The 23,125-nt window shown below is 39.8% G+C and overlaps 1 protein-coding gene across 6 annotated transcripts in view; it reads left to right on the forward strand.

The window, feature by feature from the left end:
- Window positions 1–23,125, forward strand: part of ATF1 (activating transcription factor 1) — a 79,394-nt gene that overhangs the window by 38,785 nt on the left and 17,484 nt on the right. For 3 of the 6 annotated variants that reach the window (XR_006294662.1, XM_043563901.1, XM_043563903.1), the window contains exons 3-4: window positions 7,433–7,552; window positions 10,255–10,355. Coding sequence is in view for 4 of the 6 variants with exons in the window: in XM_043563901.1 (XP_043419836.1) it covers window positions 7,433–7,552; window positions 10,255–10,355 (221 nt within the window). In the remaining 2 variants the exon portion in view is untranslated. The remainder of the gene's footprint in view (window positions 1–7,432; window positions 7,553–10,254; window positions 10,356–23,125) is intronic. The other 3 variants (XR_006294663.1, XM_043563902.1, XM_043563904.1) reach the window with 1 other exon arrangement.

Below are 23,125 nucleotides of genomic sequence, written 5' to 3' on the forward strand. Positions count from 1 at the left end.
TTTTATTTTAGAGAGAGAGTAGGGGAGAGGAGCAGAGAGAGAGAGAGAAAGAATCTCAAGCAGGCTCCACACTCAGCAAGGAGCCTGATGTGGAGCTCGATCCCATGACCCTGGTATCATGACCTGAGCTGAAATCAAGAGTCAGACGCTCAACTGACTTAGCCACCCTAGGAGCCCCATTGTTGTTGCTGTAAAGATTTTTTTTTTGTTTTCAAGTAATCTCTACATTCATCATGGGGCTCACACCGACAACCCTAAGATCAAGTGTCACATGCTATACTGACTGAACCAGCCAGGTGCCCCAATATTTATTATTTTTGATAGAATTGTAAATGGAATTGTTTTCTTTTCCTGCTATTTCATCATTATTGTATAGAAATGCAGCAGATTTCTGTATATTAGTTTTCCATCCTACAGCTTTACTGAATTTTATCAGTTCTAATAGTTTTTTGGTGGAGTCTTTAGGGTTTTCTATATGTAGTATCATGTCATCTGCAAATAGTGCTGTTTTTACTTCTTCTTTATCAATTTGAATGCCTTTTATTAATTTTTCTTGTCTGATTGCTGTGGGTAGGACTCCCAGTACTATATTGAATAAAAGTTGTGAGAGTGGACATCTTTGTCTTGTTCCCAGGCTTTAGAGGAAAAGCTCTATTTTTCAGTATTGAATATGATGTTAGCTGTAGGTTTGTCATACATGGCCTTTATTATGTTGAGGTATGTTCTCTCTAAATCTTTGTCAAGAGTTTTTAGCATGAATGGTTATTGTATTTTGTCAAATACTCTTTGGCATCTGTTGAGATGATAATACGGCTTTTATCCTTTCTCTTATTATGTGATGTACCATGCTGATTGATTTGCAAATCGTGAACACCCTTGCATCCCTGGAATAAATCCTGCTTGATTTTGGTAAATGATTGCTTTTAATGTATCCTTGAATTCAGTTTGCCAATGTTGTTTTGTTGAGGGCGTTTGCATCTATGTTCATCAGAGCTATTGGCTTGTAGTTTTCTTTTTTTGTAGAGTTTGTCTGGTTTTGGTATCAGGATAATGCTGGCCTCATAGAGTGAATTTGGAAGCTTCTTTTCCTCTTCTATTTTTTTGGAATAGTTTGAGGAGAATAGTTGTTAACTCTTTAAATGTTGGGTAGAATTCACCAGTGAAGCCAGTTGGTCCTTGACGTTTGTTTGTTGGGAGTTTTTTTTTATTACTGACTCAGTATCATTAGTAATCAGTCTGTTCAAATTTTCTATTTGTTACTCTTTATTTTGGAAGATTATATGTTTCTAGGAATTTATCCACTTTCTAGGTTGTCTGATTTGTTGGCACATACATTTTCATAATATTCTCTTATAATCCTTATAATCTCTTCTAATAATTCTCTTATAATCTCTGTGGTGTCCGTTATTTCTCTTCATCTCTGATTTTGAGTCCTGCATTTTTTTTCTCCTGATGAATCTGGCTAAAGGTTTATCAATTTTGTTTTATCTTTTCAAAGAATCAGTTCCTGGTTTCATTGATCTTTTCTATTTTTTTTTTCAAGTTTCTATTTCATTTATTGCTGATATAATCTTTGTATTTCCTTCCTTCTTCTAGCTTTGGGCTCTGTTCTTTTTCTAGTTTTCTGGTGTAAGTTTAGGTTGTTTATTTGAGATTTTTTGTTTTTCTTGAGGTAGGCCTGTTTTGCTATGTACTTCCCTCTTAGAACTACTTTTGCTGCATCTCAGAGAATTTGGACTGTTGTGTTTTCATTTTCATTTGTCTCTGTATTTTTTTTTTCTTCTTTGATTTCTTGGTCGACCTATTGTTTGGTAGCATGTTATTTAGCCTTCACATAATTTGTGTTCATTTTGTGTTTTTTCTTCATACAGTTGTGTTTGAAAAGATGCTTGATATGATTTCAGTCTTCTCGAATTTATTGAGTTTCATTTTGTCCTAAAATGTGATGTGTCCTGGAGAATGTTGCATGTGCACTAAAAAAAAATGTGTATTCTGCTTGTTTTGGACGGAATGTTGTGTATATATCTGTTGGGTCCATCTGGTCTATTATGTCATTCAAAGCCAGTGTCCCTGTTGATTTTCTGTTCTGTCTGGATGATCTATCCATTGATTTAAGTGGCGTGTTGAAGTCCCTTACTAATTATATTACTGTCCTTTTTCTCTGTTTATGTCTGTTAATTGCTTTATGTATTTAGTTGCTTTTATGTTGAGTGTATAAATACTTACAGTTGTTATATCCTCTTGTTGGTTTTTTTCCCCTTTATCATTATGTAGTGTCCTTTGTCTTTTGCTACAGTCTTTGTTCTAAAGTCTATTTTGTGTGATATAAGTATTGCTATCCTGGCCTTTTTCTTTTCACTTCCTTTTGCATGGTACATGTTTTTCTAGCCCTTCACTTTCAGTCTACATGTGTCTTTTGGTCTGAAATGAGTGTCTTGTAGGCACCAAATAGGTGGGTCTTTTTTTTTCTTCCTATTTTGAATTTTTTTTAATGTTTATTTTTGAGAGACAGAGCGTGAGTGGGGGATGGGCAGAGAGAGGGAGACACAGATTCCAAAGCAGGCTCTAGGCTCCAAGCTGTCAGCACAGAGCCCAACATGGGGCTTGAACTCACGAACTGTGAAATCATGACCTGAGCCAAAGTCGATGCTTAACTGGATACTTAACCGACTGAGCCACCCAGGTGCCCCAGGTGGGTCTTTTTTAAAATCTATTCAGTCACACTGTGTCTTTGGTTTGGGGCATTAAGTTCATTTACATTAAAGTAATTATTGATGGGTATGTATTTATTGGTATTTTGTTACTTGTTTTCCAGTTGTTTTTGTAGTCCTTCTCTTTTACTTTCTTCTCTTGATCTCTTCCCTTGTGGTTAGATGGCTTTCTTTAGTGTTAGGCTGGGATTCCTTTCTCTTTATTCTGATAAAATAAAATAACTCTTTTGTGAAGTCCAGTGAGTGTCTTTATGATTATTACTTCAAATTCTTTATCAGGCATGTTGTTTATTCCTGTTTCTTTTAGCTCTTTTGCTCTGATTTTGTCCTTTGGGACATAATCCTTTGTCTCCTCATTTGTCTAACTCTCAGTGTTTATTATTTGTATGTATTAGAGAGGTCTGCTCTGTCTCCTGGTCTTAAAAGTAGTGGCCTTGTGTAGAAGAGATCCTGTGGTGCCCTGTAGTAAAATGTTCCCTTGTCTGTAGAGCCAGGTGCTCCAACGGTGTCTCCTATGTATGTGGGCCGTGTGCACCCTTTTGTTGTGGCTGAGTCCTGTTTGCCTTCAACCCAGTTGATTGCAGTGACCCATCTTTCCTGTTGTGGGCTCACGGGGCAGGGTTTGGTCCCTGCAGCGTTGAGGGGTCTGATGCCTCCACAGGCAGGAGGTGCACATGGCCAGCAGTCCTGCTAGCTGGCTGCGGTTAGTCTCTCTGCCACAGCTGCGGGCCCACCAAAGGGCTTTCTCTGTGCTCAGCCACTTGAGGGGTTTTGGTTGGTGGGTGGGTCAACATTCAGGGTAGATGTCTCCCATCAGTCTGTCACAGTTGGGGGCACACTGATGGGCAGGATTTTTCTCCCTCTGTGGCCAGCTAAAAGGCTTGCAGCCCAAACGGCGTGCACACTTGCATGTGTAGCCGTCTTCCCCTCTCTCCTGCAGGAGTCACTTTGGAGTAGCATCAGTCTCTGCTGGGGCTGCTTGCCAGGTGTGGTGGGGCGGGAGCTACTTCTGAGGGACGCCCCCTGAGGCATGTGGGTGGATGGGGCCTATTTGCTGGAGAACACCGGGGTGGGGCACATGGTGCTGGTAAAGTTAGCACTGGTTCCTGCAAGTGTCCAGCTCACGTCATTCGCCTTCACTTTTGTTCTTGGAGAAATCTCTGGAAGAGCCTTGCCCCTTTAGTAAGTAAGTCTATCTCCTTCACGTGTACCCCAGGCATTTTTCAAACGGCTGCTTCTATGCTGTGTCTCAGGCAGGGTTATTTATTATGCTGGCTCTTTACAGTTTCCTATCTCCCTCCAGCTCTCCCAGAGTTAAGCCCAGATTTTTAAAGTACCTCAAGTTAAGTCACACTGATTTTTAAAGCTCCCAAAGTTAAGCCCCACTGGTTTTCAAAGCCAGTTGTTAGAGAGGCTTCTCTTCCCATCGTGGTCCCCAGCACGTGGGGTACCTGGTCTGGGGTGTGATCCTCTTGCTTCTCAGTGCTTGTGGGGTCTCTCCCATTTGTGATTAGTCTCCCCAGTGGGGTTGGTTCTCAACCCCCTCTCTGCTCCTCTTACCCTTTTCAAGGTGGCCTCCTCTCTCTGATTTAACTGCGGAAGGTCTATTCTGCCAGTCTTTAGGCCGTGTTCAGTTAGTTGCGCAGATGGAGCTGTTATCTTCATGTGTCTGTGGAGTGACATGAGCTCAGGAGCCTTCCACTCTGCCATCTTTCTCACAATCCGCACATATATATTTGTCAACAGTTTATTGAGCCAGGATCCAAATAAGAGACAATATATGTAGGCTCTTTCTCTTCACTGTTTCCCTCCGCCCTTTGTTTTTACCTTATTACTCATTTAATCTTCATTATAACTGTGTAAAAGATATTAGTTCCATTTTCAAAGGAGGAAGCTAAGGTCCTGAAAGGTAAAGTAATTTGCAGAGTTAGTGAGTGCCTTTAGCTGAAAATCAGCCCAAGGCTATCTGTCTCTAAAGCCTGTGTGCCTTTCAGAGTTAAAAGACTTTAACGTTTATTTATTCTTGAGACAGAGAGAGACAGAGCATGAAGGGGGGGAGGGTCAGAGAGAGGGAGACACAGAATCTGAAACAGGCTCCAGGCTTTAAGCTGTCAGCACAGAGCCTGATGCGGGGCTTGAACTCACAGACCACAAAGTCGTGACCTGAGCCGGAGTCAGACACTTACTGACTGAGCCATCCAGGCGCCCCATCTGTGTTTCAACCTCATGTTCAAATTGGGGGACCAGCTCCTTCTTTTTCTCTTTTCAGAGTGATCTCAGGATTTAGATTATGAAGTTTGAGAGTGGGAGTAGGAAAACACTGGCCTTTGGGACCCTGAATAATGAGTATTTTGTGAGGTTAGAACTGTGATAACAAGGGTGAGGGATTACTAATACCTGAAACAAAATCTGGTGCCTTTTTTCCACCTGCCAGACCCACAATCTGCACAAAATCACAAGGATTGCCAGAAACCCTGAATGAATGATTGCTTTTATCTTGTAGAAATGTAAATTAATTGCACCACAAGCTTTCCCCATTAGTTGAATGGTTGGCTTCAGTTGGCATCTGAAACATAAGACAACCTTCATTTATTTTCTCTGAGTGTAATGGTAACTCTAGAGCTGGACTCTTAAGATTTGTGAATCCTATTTTAACTCTTTAATATTTGTGTCCCCCTAATGGGGTGCTGTCAAAGAGAAAGAGCCAGACGTATGTTAAAGGTAGCAAGACATGCTTCATTCAGATGAAGGCAGTAGAGAAGAGAGAGTGCCGCAAAAATTGAGCTCAAATCTGCTGAAACAAAAGGTACTTTTTAAATGCCAGGGTGTGCTAAAGGACAAGTACCGAAGATGTTAGGATGGGAGGTTGGTCGCTGTGATTAGGACGTCTGTGTTTGCTAATTGATGCTTATCAAAGTTACCCTCCTACTCTCCCAGAGACTGGGAGACAAGGGCTCTAATCTTGCTGATGATTACATTTCAAAGGGATGGCTCCCAGGTCTTGAGAGGAGACATTTCTGGGTTATGGAAGATTTATATCTCAAGAATCAGAGAAAGGATTTACAACTCTAAGTTTCCTAAAGTAAGCACTGTAAGCAAAGTGCGGTCAGGGGCCTTAGGTTTTAACTGGAACAAACAGTACATTTTTTGGCAGCATTGAGCTTTCTCGGGCAGGCATTTTAAGGGGGCTGGAGTCATCCTAGGGACATGGCCGTAAGCTGATAAAAGCAGTTCTAGAATTTGGTTTATGTCTTTTAGTGTGTGATGAGAGAGGTTGATGGAAATCGTTTGTGTGGCAGTTTGCAGTTCTCAGTACCCGGATAAAATTTTATATACAAAATTTCATGACCTGCGCATTTTGGGGGATGATGAGGCTGGAATTTAATCCCATCTTGGGAAGGGGAAAAGAACCTTCAATGAAAGGGAATAAGGCATTGTTTTGGGGCTTTATGCAAACAAAAAAAGAAGGGAGCAGTCAGGAAGTTGATTTATAAGACCTGAGAAGCAGCCTTGGATTTTGTTATTTAACTCTAACATGGATGGTATGGACCAGAGTAGTCCACAGGAAGGTGAGAGATCATTGTTAACTGAAAATATTAGAAAGCTTCTTGGAAGAGAGAGAACCTGAGCCTTGAAGGTTGATGGGTGGGCCTTTCTTGGCTTAGCATTTTATTGTGGTATTTCCATGACATCCCATCGGATTTCCATAGAAATAAATTATAATCTCATAATTGAATTATTTATTTTTAAATATTTGATTTTTTTTTTCTTTAAAAACATCACACAAAGTTGATATTTCTCTGACTTTTTGACTCTTGATCTCTGGATTGGTTTTCAGCCTGATCTTTTCAGAATAACGTTACGATTTTTTAAAATGTTTCTTTATTACTTAGAGAGAGAGATACACACACACACAGACACAAAGCACAAGCGGGGGAGGGACAGAGAGAAGAGAGGGAGACACAGAATCTGAAGCAGAATCTAGGCTCTGAGCTCTCAGCACAAAGCCCAGTGCAGGGCTCGAGCTCCTGGACTATGAGATCATGACCTGAGCTGAAGTTAGATGCTTAACCGACTGAGCCACCCAGAGCCAAAGTTGGATGCTTAACTGACTGAGCCAGCCTGGCACCCATCTAAAATTTTTTTTTTAATGTTTATTTATTTTTGAGAGACAGATCACAAGCAAGGGAGCAAGGGGCAGAGAAAGAGGGAGACACAGAATCTGAAGTAGGTTCCAGGCTCTGAACTGTCAGCACAGAGCCCGACCCAGGGCTTGAACTCACAAACCATGGGATAGTGACCTGAGCCGAAGTTGGATGCTTAACCAGTGGAGTCACCCAGTCGCCCCAGAATAACATGTTCTAAGCAGCCTCCACATTTTTTGCACAATCAGTTCTCTGCCCCAGATACCTCCCAACCCCCCCCCACCCCCCATATACAACTTCAGTGAATTGTTTATCCTTCAAGACCCAGATGAAGTAGCACCGTTTCTTTGTTCCAACGGTATTTTCTGCTTTTCCTCTTCTATTACAGTTCTTATTGTGTTTGTTATAGTTTGTAACGTCAACCCCCTAGTACAGTCTCTGACCCATAGAAGATACTTAATGTTACTAGATGTGGTTAAATATAATAAGCTCTGAACTATGTTTTCCAGTGTTAAGAACTCAGTTATCTTATATGCATAGGTATAATATGTTAATTGAATTTTTATTTGTTCTTAGATGGCATTAAGAGGATCTGCACCAGTGACAATTATACCTCTTCCTGGAGAGCAAGTACAGGTTCAGGGGGTCATCCAGACAGCTCAGTCTTCTGTAATTCACCCACCACACGTGCAAACGGTACAGAAATTCAAAGACTTAGTGGTTGAGAGAAGGGACTTTTATACACTAAGTCTTTGGACACAATTGAAGTTGCTATAGTTACAATATTATAAACCAAGATAGTAAAGTTGTCTTAGAAATTAGGCTATAGGGGCGCCTGGGTGGCGCAGTCAGTTAAGCGTCCGACTTCAGCCAGGTCACGATCTCGCGGTCCGTGAGTTCGAGCCCCGCGTCAGGCTCTGGGCTGATGGCTCGGAGCCTGGAGCCTGTTTCAGATTCTGTGTCTCCCTCTCTCTCTGCCCCTCCCCCATTCATGCTCTGTCTCTCTCTGTCCCAAAAATAAATAAAAACGTTGAAAAAAAATTAAAAAAAAAATTAGGCTATAGAACAAATGAGGCAAATAGAAAAGTTTGTGAATTTCTAATTTCATGTATGGACTACCCAGTGAAAAAGGAAAGCAATTTGGGGGGAATTTATTGCTTGGAAATGAAGGACTTTAAGAGACAGAATCTTTTTGTCCCAGTGGTATCTTTCATGAGAAAGAGAATTCTGAAGCAAGGGTGATGGTGTTAGTGTCAACAAAGTTAAAAAAAAAAAAAAAGTACCTACTTTATGCTTTGTGGAAGTCAAATAAGAGCGTTCTCAGAGTAGAGGCAAGTTCTTATTTATATCTGTGTACCTTCATATTACCAGCTGACAGGAGCAGGAAGGAAAAGGTGATCCTGGGTTCTTTTTCCTTCTACTCTTTCTCCCCATTTTATCTTCGGGCTCTTGTGAGTCTCCAAATGCCTCTGGTCATCCCTCATTTCTTCCTCCTGACTATTTAGTATCTGGTGGTGCTGTCAGCTCTAGAGCTGCATGTTTATGTGATTTTTCTATTTGAAAGGTGACAACTGCATGGATTTGTGAGTTTTTACTCTTAGTTGCTAGTCATTAAATAGAAATACTTGATCTTAATTATATAAGTAAACTCTTAGTTCCAGAAATTATTTCTTGAGTTCAGTGGGACACTTTGGAGTAAATTTAGGGACAGTGAAAATAGTTAAGGGTTTAGGTTAGAAATGGAAATCCATGATGCTTGAGGAAATATGGAAGGGACATATCTCTTAATTACTTTGGGTTGTGATCATTCTTTTCTGCCAAAAGATACAGATTTTAATATAAAATATAAATAGCTGTACATTAGAACTTGTTTTTCAGGGAGATTATAGAATGTAAAACAGATTTATAGAAATTTAAGATCTACATCTGATTGGGGAAGGCTTTCTGTAGATAGTAATGTACAGCACTGATATGTTAGGTCCTTTCTAGAAACCTGATTGGGTTATTTTATTTTTTAAAATAAAGATGAAGTATTTCCTTGTCTCTCTAACCCTCCCCCACTCAGGCTCTGATTCTCAAAAGTAAATAATAAACATTAAAATAAAGATGAAGTAAAAAATCTATCCATAGTGCAACTTTGGACAAATATTGGGAAATTTAATACATTCTAAAAATCGAAAATAACTTATTTTCTTAATTATACTGTAGGGGCACCTGGGTGGTTCAGTTGGTTAATCCGACTTTGGCTCAGGTTATGGTTCACCGTGCGTAGGTTCTAGCCTTGCGTCGGGCTCTGTGCTGACAGCTCAGAGCCTGGAGCCTGCTTCGGATTCTGTGTCTCCCTCCCCCCCCCCCCCCCCCCACGCCCTGTCTCTGTATCTCAAAAATGAATGACATAAAAAAAAAAGATACTGTTATAGTTTAAAACTTGCATGTGGTTATTATCGTGTTGACATAATTTTATAGGACTTATTATTAACAGTTACCATTTAATATGTCCTTGCTATATGCTATGCACTCAGTGCTTTACAGGTATTTGTGAAGTGAGATGAAGCCTAATTAGTACAGTTTTCTAAGTTGCATGTGCTTATACCTGCCTTTGCCAGTGAACTCCATCTTGCTATACATAATGGTCTGTTCTCAGTCCTTGTTTTATTTCATCTGTTAGCAGTACTTAACATGGTTGATCATTCTCTTTGATACACTGCTTTTGCTAGCTGTCTAGGACACGTCACTTACCTGGTATTTTTCCTGCCTTGGTGGTGGCTTATTCTTGGTCTTATTTGCTGGTTCGTCCCCTTCTTCCCAACCTGTTAATGTTAGAGTGTTCCTGGGTTTTCTTCTTGGTCATCTTCTCTGTGTATTGAGCCCATCCAGTCTTAGGGCTTTATGGACTACCTAGAGAGCTGTGACTCCCAAGTTTATATGTCTAGCCCAAGACCTCATGCCTGACCTAAACGCTTGTATATTTAGCAGTCTCTGCAATGTTATTATCTAATAATTTGATAATAGTTGGATATCTAGTAGCACTTCAAAATGAGCATGTCTGGAGTCCAAATCAGATTAATGATTTAAAAAACTGAGCATCAGTTTTTTATCAGTATAGAAATAGGGTGGAAATCAGAGACTGGCCTTTATAACTCTAGTTAAATAGTATTTGCTTTATTTAGGGATAGACTTTCTTCTTTGTTCTGAGCATGCTGTATTGTACATTCCTTTAATTAGTTTGGGCTCTTGAAATAAATTTTGTTTTTTCATTTGCTCCTTTATTTTAGACCGTAGATTTAATGACAAATGAATTTGGTTGGCAGGAAGACAGATCGTATTTTCTGAAAAGTAAGATTAAATTGTTTTCCACCTGCATTGTTTATCACCATAAAACCAGTTCTGTTTTTCAGGTGTCATCTTTATCAGAAAGTGAGGAGTCTCAGGATTCATCAGACAGTATAGGCTCTTCACAGAAAGCCCACGGGATCCTAGCACGGCGCCCATCTTACAGGTGAGTACTCGGCATTTTGGATCCTGTGTGTGTTCTATAACCAATAAGTTGGAATGGTGCTGTGCAAAGCAAACTATATAAAGAGGGAGCATGTGTCCGTATAGGATGGGAAATGTTAAGAGCGAGAGATTTGAGCCAGACTATGAAGGGCCTAAATTGCTGTGCTGAAGAGGAATTTAATCTTACCTTCTGGCAAAGCACTAGATTTCCATATTTACTTTTAGATAGTTAACTTTAAAAGCAACATGACTATAGATTTTAGGAATTGAACTGCTTTGTGTTCCCTTTCTTAGCTTCCTAACTCTGGGCCTTCGTCTTGTCCCTTTGCTGAAACACATTTTTCTGCATTCTGCATAATTCCTGCACATACTTTAAGCCTTATTTTCTCCTAGAAGTCTTCTGATTACCTTTATTCCAACTCCCAAGACCAAGTTATGTCTTTCTTCTGTGGCATTCTTTTTACTGACCCTTGTTACAGTATTTATCTCATCCTGTTGGGATTCCAATTAATAATACATGGGCCAGGGGTACCTAGTTAGCTCAGTCAAAAGAAAATGCAACTCTTGATCTTAGGGTTGTGAGTTTAAGCCCCATGTTGCCTGTAGAGATAACTAAAAAAATAATAATACATAGACTGTGCTGGGTTTTTTTTAATTTTTCTTTTTACATTTATTTATTTTTGAGAGACAGAAACAGAGCACAAGTGGGAGAGGGGCAGAGAGAGAAGGAGACACAGAATCTGAAGCAGGCTTCAGGCTCTGAGCTGTCAGCACAGAGCCTGACGTGGGGCTCGAACTCACAAACTGCAAGATCATGACCTAAGCTGAAGTCAGATGCTCAACTGACTGAGCCACCCAGACGCCCCTAGGTTGTGGTGTTTTTTAAAAATTTTTTAATGCTTATTATTTTTGAGAGAGAGCATGAGCAGGGGAGGGGAAGAGAGAGAGAGAGAGACACAGAATCTGAAGCCGGCTTCAGGCTCTGCACCGTCAACATAGAGCCCAGTGCAGGGCTTGAACTCACAAACCGCAAGATCATGATGTGGGCTGAAGTCGCACACCTAACTGAGCCACCCAGGCGCCCATGGGCTGTGCTCTTAAATAAGTTTTTGCACTGTAAAGCAATCATACAAGAGTAGATGCTCAATAATTACTTGTTGAACAAAACTAGAAGGTAGGAGGAAAGGGAGACAGAAAAGGATAAAGGAAAGGAAAGAGTGCAAGCAGGGAAGAGAAGAGAGAGAATCCCAAGCAGGCTTCATGCTGTCAGCGCAGAGCCCAACGCAGACCTTTAACCCACAAACTGTGAGATCATGACCTGAGCTGAAATCAGAAGTCAGATGCTCAGCCAAGTGAGTCACCCAGGTGCCCCTAGATTAATTATTAAATAAATTAATAACTTGTAGATTAACTTATTAAATAAATAACTGGAAAACACCAAAGATGACAGTAAGATCTTAAAATCTTCTAACGAAAAAAGGTAAATTACCTTGAAAAGAATGACCATTAGGCTAATAGGTTTTTGAAGGTAATATTAGAAGACAATGGACTATAAAATCTTTAACAAGAGAAAGTAACTATTGCTCTGGAATTTTATACCCGATGGAACAATCACTCCAAAATAATGGTGAAATAAAATTCATTTCAAACTGATTTAAGAATTTACTAAAGGTTACACCTCAGGAAGAAGAAAAATGAGTCCAAATGGAAGGAATGTGAATATAAGAAAGAGTGGTAAACTAAAACATTCATTGATTTTTTTACTTTTTAGAACCTTTGATTTTTAGAACAGTAATGATTAATTTGTGTAGTTTAAAAACAAAATGCAAAGAATTATAGCAGACAGAAATATGTGAGATAAGGAATGGCTTATTAGATCCCTGTATTGATTACTTATATTGTTATTGATTAGATGACCTTAGATTATTGGAGGCAGTCCCCAAAAGAATGCAAATGAAAGTTTAATTTCCAGGGTGCCTGGGTGGCTCAGTTAAGCATCCGACTTCTGCTCAGGTCATAATCTCCCAGTTCGTGAGAGCCTGGAGCCTGCTTCGGATTCTGTGTCTCCCTCTCTCTCTGCCCCTCCCTCACTCGCACTCTCTCAAAAATGAATAAATGTTAAAAAAAAAAAAATTTTTTTTTGAGTTTAAGTTCCGAACAGGGGGGCTCTACCAGCACAAAAGTTCCTGGATAAAGTACTTGTTAATGTATTGTGCATTTATAGGAAATAATATAAATATCATATTCCCCCAATAATCATAAAAACCATATATATACTGTTAAACAAAATTTAAGTGAGTAAATTTGAAGGTCTAATTGACTATTAAAGGGCACCATCCCCTCTGAGAAGTTGTACAAAATAGAAGATTTGTATATAGGAAAGAAGGAGGGACAAAAAAGTTATTGGTAAAAGAATTTTTCCAGGCAAGGTTATCTTTCCCTTAGGCCTAAGTGCCAGGAGGTCTTATCATTGCAGATTCTCATCTTCCTTTGGTGGGATGGAGAAAGCCCATGTGACAAATTACCTCATTGGTGCTGATCTGAAACTTTCTGACTAGTTAAGACTACATTTTGGGGGGAAGGTTGAAACTGCAATTAGATTAAGTACTAACCCCCCCAGTTTGGGGACTCAACCTAAGTGATGCCATTTAGGGCTGTGGTTTTCTCTTTAACAGTTCCTTCCTTTTAATCAGACGTTCAGCTTAGAGATGTGATCAAATTTTAAGGCATTAGTGCCACTCTCAGTTACCATTCAAAAGTTCTCGCAGTTTTTGTTGTTCCTTTTGTGTGATCTCAGATGTGTATGTACACGTGCTTAATGTCTGTGATATTCACAGGTCACAGCTTCAGGTTCATATTCTCTTCGTGTTTCAGTCTTAGATCATTTGTTTGGTGGTTAGTGGCTGTGAACATGCATTTAAAGCTTTTGAGAGAATACAACGCACACAGATTATTATGATTCCTATAAGAATAAATCTCAATATGTGAAGTGCACTCTAGAGCCTTGGTCTCCAAGGCCTACGCCAGTCAAAATCAAGTAAGTCAAAGAAAGAACCTCGTGGAAGGAGTCAACTTTTTAAAGCCAAATGTCTTGTTCTGTGATCTTTTGTAATTTTAACTTTTCAAAAGTGTTAATTAATCCTGGTACAACAGTAGGTGGTGTTGGCCACAGCACAGACAACTCCTTCTCAGCTAACAGATGAATCAAGACAGTCTGTCTGTTATCAAGGACCACTTTGGCTAGAGGATCTAAGGATCCTAGCAGATAATGCAGTAAAAGTATGATCCATCGTCTTGGATAGAAACAGTCTACCTTGTTGTAAGCTACTTCTCTCTCTTGTCAGTTTGATTTAGAGATCTCCAGCGTCTGTACAAGACCAGATGGAGCCTTCTTTAGCCGTGTGGTGTTTACCCAGGGCTTAATACCTTTTAGTTTTGCGGCAGTGTCAGTAGTCAGGAGCACTTGGTAAGGTACTTTCTAACAGGACTTGAGAGCTGGGTGTTTGTTTCTGGGTTTTTTTTTATGACCTTTCCAAAATACCAGTCACCAGGCTCCAGACTGTGACCAACAGGAGGATCCTTTGATACCGTCTGGGAAAGCTTCTTTAACCTGTTGATGATAGGCTTTAGAATAAGACATTAAAGACTTCTAGTAACTGGTTATACTAGCATGAGACAGACAACAAGGAATCAGCAGAAAGTTGTACACCGGTAGACAGTGAGTGGTCTGCCTGTGACTGTCTCCTATGGAATATATTGCAAATAGTGAGCAGAGCCAGTGGCAGCACTTTAGGCCAACACCTTGCCGAATTCAGCAAGCTTAGAGATGTTGAGAACTTCATTAGTTCTCTCCACCTTGCCTGATGATTAAGGGTGATGGGGCAGTGATAATTCCGAGATATTTGTAAGGCCTTTATCAAGGCTTGAATGATTTGCCCAGTGATGTGCGTGCCTCAGTGGAAAGTACAGCCCAAATATGGGAAACACGTTTTCTAAGGGTTTTGTTTGTTTGTTTTCCCCTGCTGCAATACTAATGCCCTCACACTGGCAAACTTTAGTCTATCCAGAAAACATACATACACTAACAAGAAAATATTAATAGCCCATACGAGGTGGCAAATGAATGAAGTCCAGCTGCTTTGAGGCCTCTGGGAACAAAAAGTATTTCCAGGATTATGGATTTGACAGGTTAGACATTGATGGTAAGTTCTTTTTGCAATCTTCTAGAAGTCTCCACACCAATATTTATAATTGGAGTCCTCTTATACCATGGTGGGTGAAGAAATGTTAAAACCAAAAAATGAGATTTGCCAGAAAGTGAGAAAGAACCTAGAGGCCCGTCTTGGAGCAGGCTTTTGCCACGTTGTAAGGACATCGTGACAGCAGAAGTCTGGCATTTAGGGGCCATTTTTGCAGAAGCAAAATCAACTTACCCACACATGGCCACAGTCTTAAAAATACAATATAAAGAAGGCTTAGAATTACTTATGTAAACTACATGGGAAGCATTGTCAAATATCAAATAAGCGTAACAAATCCTTTGGGATATTCCAAATCAAAAAGACTTTAGAACTTAATTTTGGGTGTGGCTGGCTCCATAGGTAGAGCATGTGACTCGATCCCAGGGTCATAATTTTGAGCCCCAGGTTGGATATAGAGATTCCTTAAAAATAAAACCTTAAAAAAATAGAACTAAATTTTGGGGCACTCATCAAAAATATCAAATATAGGTTCTAAGGCACTTGCCTAAACAGGATCACAGATCATTCTGAAACTTAAAGGAGTTTTCACAATATTACCAAAATCAGACCAAAGTCCAAGAGAACTTTGGTTTTTCCCTCTATTAAAACAACAAATTCTAATTTTACACCAGCTTACTTTTGATTTTAAAACTCATTTTTAGGGGCGCCCGGGTGGCTCAGTCGGTTAAGCGTCCGACTTCAGCTCAGGTCATGATCTCATCTGTGAGTTTGAGCCCTGCATCGGGCTCTGTGCTGACAGCTCAGAGCCTGGAGGCTGCTCCAGATTCTGTGTCTCTATCTCAAAAATAAATAAAAACATTAAAAAAATTTTTAAACTCATTTTTTAAAATAAAATTATTTTAATCTTAACCAGTTGGATCACACATGATATAGTTGCTTTTCAGAGATTCCTCTGCCACAAACCTACTACAACAGTTTTTTCTACATTCTGATTTGTCCTATGTTTTTCATCTTTAGACAACCATCCTCATTTTAGAACAAAAATATATTTCTCATGCCCTTTTTTAACACATCTTTCCTGGCACATGGAGATGTTTTATTCTTACTAGCTTTAATTACATATAGCAATTAGACTTCTTAACCCTTAGAAACCTTAATTTCTACTGCAAATTAAAGCGTTCTTAAAATTTGCAAATCAAAATTTCCAAAAACATGTCCTTTAAAATTGTCCAATATAGCATTAACATATCTAAATATCTTTTGGATTCTCCGTGATAAATGTTATTAATGTTGCAGTATTTTATCTTATTTGGAAATGATTTTGGTATTTGATGAGTTTAGTGTTAGTTAAATCATTTAATCTATCTCAGTAAAACTAAGGTTTTAGATTCTGCCACCCCCAAATTGGAGAAAACGGTTTAAGTAGACATAATATCACTGAAAAGTTCATTGATAAACTTTTATCTTGCATACATATATTTGTCTCTAATAATTATGTGTAGATTATGTACAAATACTTCATTCAACATTTAACAAAGTCAGCCATTATCCTAAGCTATTATTTTTTTGTTGACAGAGTAAGAGATAACATGAACTTATGTAGAATAAAAGTTTTCTATTTAATGTCGATAACTCTAAAGCCATGTCTGTTTTAATTAAACCATCAATCTTAAACTAGATTTCATGTCAAATATTTTTTCAGATATATGAATTTGAAAAAAATTTGTTAGTTTCTTTCTGAGAGTTTCAGAATGCCCAGTCCTTACAAATGCTTGCCTTTAAACCAACTAAATGGAGCTCTTTTACAAATTAATTTAAGCAATACCAAATAACTACAACACCTCTGTATAGACACATGTGACCATACAGACTGTAGAGACCTTATAGCTTCGGTTTTAAAATTATTACCATGAAATGGGTGCAAAAAATAGTTATAAAAGTTGGATCTGAGTTTGGGTTCTTTTTTTTGTTTTTTGGTAGATGGAATAAGTTAAGGTTATCTGTTTGAATGGCTAAAGCTTTTTCGAATATTTGTGGAGAAGACACTTCAGATTTGGATTTGACCTTGGCAAGGCAAATTCTTTTTTTTAAGTTTCTATTTATTTTTTTAAGTACTCTGTATACCACATGAGGCTCCACTCACGACCATGAGATCAAGAATAACATGCTCTTCCGACTGAGCCAGCCAGGCGCCCCTTGGCAAGTCAGGTTCTAAACTGCCTTCCCCCCTTTTGTTTTTTCCTTGATAAAAATTACCTCCATTGAATTTGCATTTTATTTTATTTTTTCTAAATTTATTTTGAGAGAGAATCCCAAGCAGGCTCCGCACCAGCAGCACTGAGGACAGTGCAGGGGCTAAGACCCACAAATCATGAGATCATGACCTGAGCCAAAACCAAGAGTTGGATACCCAACCAGCTGAGCCACTCAGGCACCCCTAAATTTGCATTTTAAAGAGATGGACTAGATAAGAGTTCCTAGAGAAGACCAGATAGAACATTGAACATTTATACTTTTTTTTTTTTTTAAAGTAATCTCTATACCCCACATAGGGCTTGAACTCACAACACCAAGATCAAAACTTGCATGCTTTACCGACTGAGCCAGTCAGGTGCCCTGAACATTTTACATTTCTTTTTTGTTTATTTATTTTGAGAGAGAATCTCAACCAGGCTCTGTGCTGTCAGGGCAGAATCCTACGTGGGGTTTGATCTGAAACATGAGGCCATGATTGGAGCCGAAATCAAGAGCCACCCAGGCACCCCAATTATAAGCCTTTTGAGATAAATAGGGGAGGTTTGGACATTGGTGATCTTTGAATTGTTCTTAGAACCGTACCTCTTGTCCTATAAATACTAGATTCTTAAAACAAGGACAGCTCTTTTTAATTCCTCGAAGAAGTGGGTTGTTGACAAAAGGATACCAAAGTACTGACACGCATCCCCCTAGGAGAATGTTTTCTTTCTCTCTGGGTACATTTAGCTTAGGGGAGAAGGCTTTTAAGAAAAACTATCAGGTTTATGGGGCGCCTGGGTGGCTCAGAGCGTCCAACTTCGGCTCAGGTCATGACCTCACAGCCCCGTGTTGGGCTCCGTGCTGACAGCTCAGAGCCTGGAGCCTGCTTTGGATTCTGTGTCTCCCTCTCACTCTGCCCCTCCCCCGCTCATGGTCTGTCTGTCAAAAATAAATAAACATTAAAAAAAATCTTTTTTTTTTTTTTTTAAAGAAAAACTATCAGGCTCTCAATATCAGCATCCAGTTTGGTCAAATTTCTGATTATAGAGTTATTAAGTCCTTTCAAATATCTTGTTAGGTTTCAGCAGGACAAACAGTAAATATTTCTGGCAACCTTATGGACCCAAGATGCCTCCTCAAAGAGGGAGTGAAAGGTACTATCTTAAGAATATCTAGAGGTGGGGTGCCTAGGTGCCTCAGTTGGTTAAGCATCTGACTCTATCTCAGCTCAGGTCTTGATCTCAGGGTTGTGGATTCAGGCCTGCGTTGGGCTCCTCACTGGGCATGAAGCCTACTTTAAAAACAGAAGAAGAAGATCTGGAGTTACTCCCAAACACAGCCAAAGAAAGAAGAGACGGCCTCCTGTCCCAGGCAGGCAGAAAGCCAAGCCATGTTCTTAGGAGGTAACAAGAAGCAAAAAGAAAATAGTTATTTCCAGGAGAGAAAGGATCATTTCCACTGGGTTTGGATTTGGAAAGGAAGGGACAACATGAATTTTCATTTCCCTTCTCTCAACTCGGCCCAGGAGATCATCTATTTATAAAAACTCTTAAGGGGCGCCTGGGTGGCGCAGTCGGTTAAGCGTCCGACTTCAGCCAGGTCACGATCTCGCGGTCCGGGAGTTCGAGCCCCGCGTCGGGCTCTGGGCTGATGGCTCAGAGCCTGGAGCCTGTTTCCGATTCTGTGTCTCCCTCTCTCTCTGCCCCTCCCCCGTTCATGCTCTGTCTCTCTCTGTCCCAAAAATAAATAAACGTTGAAAAAAAAAAAAAATAAAAAAAAAAAAAAAACTCTTGAGGGTCCTCCCTAGTTTAAGAAATTCTTTAACTACAGCCCTTGGTTCAGCCTTAGAGTAAGGAATGAGAGATACCTGAAGAGGATCACCAGTAGCCCCAAGTGGTCTTCTTTCAAAAGGTCATTGTCTTTTCAGAGTGGAAAGGCAGTTCAGACAGAAGCTCACTAGGATGAGTACTCAAAGGACAGAAGAGAGTGGCAGGAATTACATCAGTCTTCTGTGTAGTCTTGTTTTAGATAATTTTTCTGTTTTTCATTAGCTGTTTGCCATGAGTCTTTTAATGAAACTATTTTGGGATTTTGAAATCTTTTGGAGGCCTCTTCTTGCCAATTAAAACAGGTAATCAGCCCTTGCTTTCAAGTGTACTTCTTAAATGAATGATCTTGTCTAATTCAGCATTCCTCATAACAGCCATCATAATTCCATGTTGTTTTGGTAAAAAAAAAAAATTTTTTTTTGCTAGGTATCTAACTTCTGGGACTATAGTTCTTAAACATAAAATAAGCAGGTTTGCCAGAAGTGGCACACTAACTCTAGATCTAAAGGATCTCTTGTTTTAACTAGGCCTTTGGGTTTCTCAGAGCCAAACTAATCCCTAAGAGGGACTTGCTTTGGGGTTGGAATTTATGGGTTGTTTTACAGTGTGCTTCACTGCACGGAAGTTTTCTGGAGATCAGTGGGTGACCTAGTGTCAATCTAACCTGTTCATTGACTAGCTTCTACTATGTTGAAAGTCTTTGAGTTAGGTGGTAAGTGCTGTAACAGCTCTTAAGTGATTTGACCTGGACCCACCAATTTTTGTGGCTTTTTGGTTTCTGCAATCCCCACTAGCAATTACCTTTATTTACATAAAACAAGACAAACATGTGCCCCTCAGCACACCACCAGTAACCAAAACATGTCACTGCGGAGTGGTTAAGAGAAGTCTTTGTGCACTACCAGCAATTCCCAGTGTGAGCTAAACCAGCAGACTCTCATTCAGGGAGACTGTGGACTGGAAATGAATAAGACTAAACCAGCATACTCCAGTAAATGGGGACTGGAGACTGGAACTAGGAAAGGATTCCAAGGTGGAAGTATGGTCTGAACCAAGGGCTAAGGGCTGGTGCTTCCTTAGAACCTCCTATTAGTCTAGCCTGATCCATTAATACTTTATTGGAAAGTCAGATCTGCAGCTTGAATGCAAAAAGAGCAGAGCTAAAACTGAGAGGGACTTACCAATGGCCCTTGGAAACAGGGAGAAAGATGGTGAACTCTGAAGGGTTTGCAGGGCTCGTGCCTGCGTTTTTCATTGTCCCCAGATACTGCCAGAAGTTCGTTTCTGATCCTGAAGCCACCATATCTGTTAAACAGAATTCAGCCACGTAAATTTGAAGGTCTAAGTGGCTTTATTAAATAATTCCTGAATTGGGCAGATCCTATCTAGCAAGTAGAGGGGAGCCAAGGAGCTATACAGAACGGAAGTTTTTGTTTTTTTAATGTTTATTGATTTTTGAGAGAGAGACAGAATGCGAGTGGATTAGGGGCAGAGAGAGGGAGACATAGAATCCGAAGCAGGCTCCAGGCTCCGAGCTGTCAGCACAGAGCCCGACGTGGGGCTCGAACTCACAAGCTGTGAGATCATGACCCGAGCTGAAGTCAGACACTCAACCAACTGAGCCACTCAGGCACCCCCAAAACAGAAGGTTTTTAAAGGAAGGAGGGTGGGGCAAGAAAGTTTTAGCAAAAGAACAGTATTGTTCCAGCAGGGTATCTTTCTCTTAGTGGGAAGAGCAGTGGTTCTTTTGATGCAGATGACCTTGTCCTCCTCTGGGAGAAGGAGAGGGCCTGTGTGGCCCTCACTGGTACTGATCTGAAAAGCTCTGACTAGTAAAGACTACATTTCTGGAAGAGGTTTATAGATTAGGTATTAAGCTCTGGGTTGGGGATTTGGCCTAAGTGATGCCATTTTGGGCCTGTGGTTTTCTTTTTAACAATACAAATACATGAGCTGAAACCAGAGTGAGAAGCAGAAGCAAGCCTGGAAACCAAAGTGCACACATTGCTTTAGGTCTACTGCAGGAAAGGACTCTGAACCTGAGAGTTTTGTATTAAGCTGGGATTCCTGCAGGAGGCTAGAACATCTGAAAGGAAGCTTCCCCCAAAGTAAGCTTTCTGCATTATACCAAATTAGGATCAACCAAATATGAATTCAGAGTGAAAAATCATCAAACATACAAGGAAATAAACCATGATAAGTGAGAATCCATACAAACAATATATAATCAACTCAGAAATGCAGGAAAAGTATTTGATAAAATTCAGCACCCATTTATAAATTTTTAGCAAATAAATAATAAAAACGGGCTTCCCTAGCATATATAGACCTAAGGAATTGAATGAACTACACATATGACATGCAGTGGCTCAAGTCCCAGACTGAACAGTAATTACCTGGTGCACATATGGACCAGATCTGAATAACACTGCAAAAGCTTTGAAAACTGAAATGACATTGGAACCACAGTCCACTGAATGCTGGTCAAAATCAATGGCCTGGACACAACTAGGTTGATAGCCTGCTAAAACAAGAATATCAAAATTTCTCCATAGGATTTAAACAAGATCCCAGAGTCTGGTATCATAATATTGAAAATGTCCCATGTCCCAAATTACTTGGCATACAGAGAACCCAGAAGAATCTTAATTTGGCATGGGAAGACTGTCAGCAGATGCCATCTCCTAGATGACACAGATGTTGGAGTTATGGGACAAAAACTTAAAGGAGCTATTAAAATGTCCTAACAAGTGTGAATTCTCTTGAAATGAATAGAAAGTTAAGAACTCCTAGCAAAAAGTAGAAGCTAGAAAGAGAACTAAATAGAAATTTTAGAGCTGAGAAATACAGTAACAGAAATAAAACCTCACTGGATGGGTTGAATAGGAAAATAAAGATGAGGTAGCTTCAAAGATAGTTCATTGGAGATTATCCAGTCTGAACTAAAGATTAGAAAAATACACTAATTTCCAGAGACTTGTGAGACAATACCAAAAGTTTTCATATTTGTGTCATTCGAGTCATAGGAGAGGAAGAAGTATGTTGCAGAAAAAAATATTTAAAGAAATAGTAGCTGGAATGTTTCCAAATTTGGTGAAACCCACAGATTCAAAAAGCTCAGCAAACACTAAGCCATAGATAAACACAAACCCCTCCCCAGACAAGTCATAATCAAACTGATGAAGACTAAAGACAAAAATCTTGTGCACAGAGAAAAATGACATTACTTTAAAGGGAACAGTGTAAATCACTATAGATTTCTGATCAAAAACCAGGCTAGAAGGAAATGAAATACATTCTTTTAAAATTTTTTAAGTTGGTTTATTTTGAGAGAGAGAGCACATGTGTGCATGCACAATTAGGGGAAGAACAGAGAGAGAGGGAGAGAGGGAATCCCAAGCAGGCTCTGCACTGAAGCACAGAATTTTAAAGTGCTGAAAGAAAAGAATTGTCAATCCAGTTTATCTAGTGAAAATATCCCTCAGAAATGTGAGGTGAAATAAATATTTTCAGATGAAGGAAAACTAAGAGCAGTTATTGACAGCATACCTGCTCTAAAGTAACTGCTAAGAGGGGCGCCTGCGTGGCTCGGTCGGTAAAGTTTCTGACTTTGGCTCCGGTCATGATCTCACGGCTTGTGAGTTCGAGCCCCACGTTGGGCTCTGGGCTGACAGCTCAGAGCCTGGAGCCTGCTTCAGATTCTGTGTCCCTCTCTCACTCTGCACCTCCCCTGCTTGTGCTCACTCGCTCTCCCTCGTGCTCTCTCTCAAGAATAAAAAAAAAAGAAAGTAACTGCTAAGAAAGCTCTTAAGATAGAAATCTGCAAGGTTAAGAATGAAGAAACAGCAACAGCAAGATCTGGGCAAGTATAATGAACTATTCTCCAGTTGAATTCTTTAAAATATGTTTGGTTGACAAGAAAATATGGCATTGTCTGATGGGGCTTTTAATGTATGTAGATGTAATGCAGATGTAATGCGTAAGACAACTATAACATAAGGGGGGAATAAAGAGACTCATTCTGGAGGTAAGGTTTCTAAGGTTCACTTGACATGGTAAAACAGTGATTCTAAGTAGATGAGGTCTATTAGAACTCCTTAGAGCAATTACTAAATTATATGAAGAGATTTTGTCAAACATGATGAATTAAAGTGGAGTTCTGAAAACTCTTCAAATCCAAAAGAATACAGAAGACTTTTTATTTATTTATTTTTTTAAGTAAGCTCTATTCTCAGTATGGGGCTTGAACTCATGACTCTGAGGATCAAGAGTTGCGTGCTCTGGGGCACCTGGGTGGCTCAGTTGGTTAAGTATCTGACTTCAGCTCAGGTCATGATCTCACAGTTCATGGATTCAAGCCCCCATCGGGCTTTGTGCTGACAGCTCGGAGCCTGGAGCCTGGAGCCTGCTTCAGATTCTGTGTCTCCCTTTCTCTCTGCCCTCCCCTGCTTGCATTGTCTCTGTCTCTCAATAAATAAACGTTTAAAAAAATTTTTTTTGCATGC

This window comes from Prionailurus bengalensis, chromosome B4 (assembly GCF_016509475.1).
Source record: "Prionailurus bengalensis isolate Pbe53 chromosome B4, Fcat_Pben_1.1_paternal_pri, whole genome shotgun sequence".
Lineage (NCBI taxonomy): Eukaryota > Metazoa > Chordata > Mammalia > Carnivora > Felidae > Prionailurus > Prionailurus bengalensis.